The following is a 6,151-nucleotide window of genomic DNA, read 5'->3' as shown; positions in this document are numbered from 1 at the left end:
TTGCAAGAGTCTGAAAAACACATTGTCCTCTTCCAATTAATAATCTAAATAATTAAGAAAGATTGTCCCTTTATTTCATGTCATGTTTGTTATCAATATTAAAAAGCAGTATTTTAACAGCAGGAGGCAGTTCAAATGTGCACATTTTCCCACTGAAATGAAAAAGCGATTCCTTTATATAATTGTTTTTACTATTTTTTTTTTTATTCTTAACTATTATGCATATAGCTTTAATGTTCTAATATTAATTGAGGCTACATGTAATATTTGTACTTATTAAAATCATCACAACACAGAAACATTTAAATTGAACTAGTGAATAAATAATTGTAAAAATGCAAAGTATTGGTCTTTCATTCAACTTGTATATTTGACAGTCAAATGTCTTGTGTGCCAACAAGCCTTTACCAGATTGATTAATCCGAGCCCGTCTTTATTTGTCCAACAGTGTCATCTAGTGTGTCACACAGGAACCGTTCACAGCAAGTGTGCTTGTGATTCAACAAGATTTATTACAAAAGGATTCAATTCCTTTTTATTTTATTTTTTTTTACAATTTAATCAAAATATAAATCTCAGTGAAATGCAAAGAAAAAGCAAATGCAGTTTTAACCAAATCATTTTACGCTGACAAACACAGGCAACGTCCCACCTACAACAGCTGCAGTGCTTGCAAAATACTGTTCAATGAAGCCTGTCAGACATCTTGTCCTTTTTCAAAGCAAACTAAAACTTTCCAGCAGGAATTCAGCAAGAGCAATTCTGAGGAGTGTTCATCTGCGCGAGGACTGAGACTCCAGGATCTGGATCACCATTCTGTTCTTCAGGCTGCGCAGTTTGTTGCTGTAGTTCTCCTGCAAGACTGCGTTCAGACGCAGACGAAGACTGTGCAGACATGGTAAAGAGTTGCAGTCCGGCACGTTCAGCAGTGTGTGGAAGAAGTCCTGCCAGAGATCAGCATGAATGTTCCTGAGGGATGGATTAAAAGATCTTCAGAACAGATGAAGCAGTCTGTAATACTGCATCTTTAATATCTGCATGCTATCGTGCATCGTGTGTGTGCGTCATGTTATCTTGAACTTTGAACACACACAGCATTTGAAACCCATTGTACATGCATAATGGTAAAGTGCCATATATACATGTGAAATGGAATATTTAATTATAAAAAAAGAACTCACCTTTTGAACACTCCATTTGTTTTCCAAACTCCACCTTCATTTTTAACTTGCATGTACGTCCCAAATATCATACAATAGACCGTTCCCGCAATGCCAAAGTAATCGGTCTGTTAGAAACACAGCAAAATTCCAATTTAAAACTCCAAATTTTTCCTTCTGAACGCAAAACGTCATTTATGTCTATTTTAGATAAACTTGTAGCATTTTTAAACCCACTGAGAAACTACTTGAAATGACTAAAAGAAAATTCTTCAATAATTGCATGCGATTGTCTGCCTCTTCACACTTTTCATGAGCAAGTGACAACAGTGCTGTTCTAAAATTAGACGAGAAAGCAAATCTGTATGCATTCATATCATTCATTTTATGGCCTTTTTAACACTAAACAGCCAGTATAACAGGTGGCACCACTAAAAAGGCAAACATGCGTTTGATGTCTTTATATGTTGAAATGCGCTTAAATGCGAAACTTTTCGATTGAAACTCAGCTATTGTACAAACTACTATACAGTGGGTCAAGTGCACTTGTGATGGTGTGGTTGGGGATGATGGTTACCTGGTAGTTCCAGGGTCGCCCGCTCAGCATCTCCACACACTGGAAGCCTGATGTCATACATTTGGCAGTGAACACTGTGCCTTCTGGGAAGAGTGTCATATCAATGCTCTGACCCAGATCAATGAGAGCCAAACCGTGCTGTAGATTATCCTGCTCAAAGCAGTCATTCTCCAGAAACCTGAATCAGAGACAAACACCAGAATACTTGTTTTCATTGGAAATCATGTGGACGTGTTACAACGGGCTATATTTGGAATAACACACGTCCATGCTACACAGTCAGGGTTGGTTCCGCTGAGCTCAGATTCAGAGCAAACAATAACAGTTACTACAGTAGCTGCAGTAACTACTAAATCCGCACTTAAACCAAGTAACTTTGAAGCCATTTTCCTCAGATTCATTGCTGCCATAGTTGTGTTTTGCACTTATGGGGCAGTCTTACTGCAATATATAACATGTATACTGTACAGTATGTGCATTCTGTACACATGGAATTCCCGGACAATCTACTATAGTTGCCAAAATGTGCAGATTACAACAGTGTACATCGCAGAATAAAGGGCTTGGCCATATGGCTACAAACATTGTATCTCAATATTTTCCAGCCTACTGCTGATATTTGATTTATATCTTGATAATTAAGTATTTGCATAAAAGGGATTTATTTTTAATCAGTAGAATCATCATCATTTTACAACAGCGTTTTGGTGCCACACCAAAAAAAAAACAAAAAGGAAATAAATCTAAGTTTTCAAGAATAAAACCTAAATGTTTTGAGAATAAACTTAAAATGACAACAATAAAGTTATAGCATTATGAGAATAAAATCGTAATTTTTTTTCAGAATAAAATGTGAGGAAAAACAGCGAAGTGGCACGTCTGATTCTTTACATAGAGTAAACCCCACTAACCAGGTAGACAACATTGGCTGTGCAACTTCGTTGTCAAGTTTGCAGAGTTGAATTTGTGGGAAGTTTTTGTGAGCTCTGTCCATAAATGAGTTGTGCATTATTACAGGAGTTTTCAACCTGTGGACGCCTGTCAAGGGAGGCGCGAGATGCTTACAGACCAAGCATCACCCACACTGAACAGGACTGTGGGAATGTCAGTCAGGTTCCTTTTCCTGAATCCTGATAAAATAAATATTTCCTATATAACTCCTGCATTATCCTGATGCTAAAATTAACAAATGTATTTCTTTATTGCTAAAAGTCATATCCTAAAGATTTAACTAAATCATACACATCTATTTCTTGCATTAATGAAGCTGCTGACTCAACGTCCGTTCTATCGTTGTCGTGATACATTGTTTTTCCCTCTCAAAATATTTCTACTTTATTCACGGAATATACTACTATATTCTCATAATTTTGACTTTATTCTCATAAAAGGATCATTCTCAAAAAGGAATGGGTAAAAATCTCAATATAGATTCTTAAATCCCAAGATCGATCTTTCACTCAATGTGTACCCCTCTACTACAATGAGAGGAAATCACTCGCATTTGCAACCAAATGTCGTGCTGTGCGACTAAAGTGAATCTATATGGCAACTGGCTGGTAAATGTTTAGATTTCACTCATTAGTAATTGTGTAGTTTAGTCGTGCAGTGTTCAGCAGTGAGATCCTCCCACAGAGTATTCAGAGTAAAAGTTGTTCCGAATAATGTGTGTTCGAGGACGAGATCAACGAGACCATTTGTCATTGAATACTGTCACTTTTAATACACTTTTGATCAAAAACAATTATTTTTTTTTTTTTTACAAAGTTGTTGATCAAAAACATTTTAAACATCAAAATTAATTGTGAGGCCCTGAAGCTTCATGAAATGAGTCTAATGACGGACTATTCGGGAATCCTGGTGGCTAATTAAAATCATCTGCATATACAATATTGATTAATTTTATATCGCCAGTGGAATCGTCGCAATAATATTATAAATATTCAAAATATCTCCCAGCCCTATAGAGAATACCACAATGCAATCGGTTTGACCTGTTTCAGTCATCTCAATGGAAATGGAAGATGTAATATCAGCCATAATTTGTAGCATCTCTTCCTTGACTAATTTGATCGGACTGCGAGTATCAATTTGATTTAAAATTCTAAATAATATTGTCGTTTTATTTTGAAGATGATAACTGGATGCTGCTCTTGGAAATAAACCAGGAATCTGATGAGTTCAAATGACATCAATGTACATGCTTCTCTTTGAAGCTCTCTAGTTTCCTTACAATGTTTTGTAAACACGGTAGGCAGTTTACAAAGTACACTGCACAGTATCCAGTATGTAGTCAATTAGTATTCCATTGTGAACATGGCCAGAGTCTCTGGTGAGCTGTACATAAAGGGAAGTACCTCTCTCCCAACAGGAAGTTGTCAGGTTTGATGTCAGCATGTATGATGTTGGCCTGGTGTAGCTGCTCGACCATGTGCAGTATGCAGACAGTGAAGTAGAGCACTAGAGCTTGAGGAATCACCTTCTCACTGCGGCTCTTATACAGGTTAATAACATTCTAGAGGGATGAGAAAGGAAAACATGTCAGCTCACTCATGTAAAGGGGTTAGAGTGGGATTTCGGAGGTAAGGAAACCCTAAAGTCCAGTGGTGATTCTGCACCCAACTTTATGACTTCTCAATGATTATTCAGAGGCATAAATTCAATCCAATTATTAATCCTACTTATATATATATATATATATCCTCAATTCTAAATGGAAAAAAAATGTGCTAATATTATATATACACATACACACAGCCAAAAGATAGGAATAATGTACAGAATTTGCTCTTATGGAAAGTAATTGGTACTTTTATTCACCAAGGTGGCATTTAACTGATCACAATGTATAGTCAGAACATTAATAACGTGAAAAATTACTATTACAATTAATGATATTGATCAACAACCACTTGCTTGATTTGAGTCGTTTTAAAGCTTAGACTTATCTTTACAACAAATATAGCTGATCTCACAAATTCTAAAATACTGCTGATATATTTGAACTGTTCCATTTTTAATAATTAGCAAATTTGCGATAACAACAATAATATAAAAAAATAAAAAGTGTAAAAAAGATCACACAGCCATGTGTTATAAATCTTTGGCAAGGCCTTGATTAGTAGAATATGCAGTTTTAAAAGTGGCCTTTTCTTTGCAATTCTTCCCATAAGGCCTGCACCCCTGAGTCTTCTCTTTACTGTTGTACATGAAACTGGTGTTGAGCGGGTAGAATTCAATGAAGCTGTCAGCGGAGGACATGTGAGGTTTCTTTTCAAGCATTGTATAGCCTTGATTCCTCAAAACAATGATTGACTGATGAGTTTCTAGAGAAAGATGTTTCTTTTTTGCCATTTTTGACCTAATATTGACCTGAAGACATGTCAGTCTATTGCATACTGTGACAACTCAAAAACAAACGCAAAGACAATGTTAAGCTTCATTTAACGAACCAAATAGCTTTCAGCTGTGCTTGATATAATGACAAGGTGTTTGAGTGATGCTGCTGTCTAGATTTGATCAAAACTAATTTTTTCAAATAGTGATGGTGCTGTCTTTTACATTAGTAATGTCCTGACTATACTTTATGATCAGTTGAATGCCACTTTGGTGAATTAAAGTACCAATTTCCTTCCGAAACCGCAAAATCTGTCCATTATTCTAGACTATTGGCCGCCAGTACGTACGTACGCTACGTACACACACACACACACTTTGTTGTTAAATAAAATTCCACTGATTTCAACAAAACTAGTGTATGAATTGTTTTTGAGTCACTAAAAAAGACATGGTTCTCATTCATTCAGGAATCTCTTGCTCTTGCCGCGTTTTGCACTGTAAATTCAATAGGCAGTGCTGCCGCTGAATAGCACAGCAAGAAAACAGAAAAACAGGACTAATCTTTTATACAAAGACACATAAAAAAATAACAAATTCAAAAAGGAAATAACTAAGACAATAACAGATGTTAGTGATTTTTTTGCATTACATTCCCTATCAGAATGCTAGATTTTCATCTAGTTAGAAATAATAATAAGGACCATATTTCAATATAATTCTTTGTGCAACATTTTGATGTTGCTGCTAATTTTCCCATATTTTAATTTAACCAATGATTCATACTTCTATAGTTATGAAAAACAGTCAGTGTATTAATGCAATAATCATATTGAAAACGAACAAAAACTTGACAAAACTGAAAGGACACTGCCATAAACAGCACAATAATGGGGCGGACACACTACACTTGGTGCTCCATTCACTCCCATCCGAACGCAGGAGACTGGAAACACAAGCTCATGCAAAAGAAACTTCGTACGATGCTGCATTCCAAAGTTCAAGTTTGGTGGACTCTGAACCGCAAATCCAACAGAAGATCGAATCATCACACACTTACCTCTTGGCTCAATTCAAA

At 36.0% G+C, this 6,151-nt stretch overlaps 1 protein-coding gene across 2 annotated transcripts in view; it reads right to left on the bottom strand.

Moving 5' to 3' along the window:
* Positions 1–439: 439 nt before the first annotated feature.
* Positions 440–6,151, bottom strand: part of LOC127624283 (mitotic checkpoint serine/threonine-protein kinase BUB1-like) — a 33,058-nt gene continuing 27,346 nt past the window's right edge. For both annotated transcript variants that reach the window (XM_052099038.1, XM_052099039.1), the window contains exons 22-25: positions 4,095–4,252; positions 1,738–1,915; positions 1,182–1,288; positions 440–969 (exon numbers count right to left, since the gene is read on the bottom strand). In XM_052099038.1, coding sequence (XP_051954998.1) covers positions 774–969; positions 1,182–1,288; positions 1,738–1,915; positions 4,095–4,252 — 639 coding nt within the window. In that variant the 3' untranslated portion in view covers positions 440–773. The remainder of the gene's footprint in view (positions 970–1,181; positions 1,289–1,737; positions 1,916–4,094; positions 4,253–6,151) is intronic.

Source organism: Xyrauchen texanus, chromosome 30 (genome assembly GCF_025860055.1).
Source record: "Xyrauchen texanus isolate HMW12.3.18 chromosome 30, RBS_HiC_50CHRs, whole genome shotgun sequence".
NCBI lineage: Eukaryota > Metazoa > Chordata > Actinopteri > Cypriniformes > Catostomidae > Xyrauchen > Xyrauchen texanus.
Note: the sequence above shows the minus strand (reverse complement) of the source record. Positions and strands in the feature narration are given on the sequence as shown.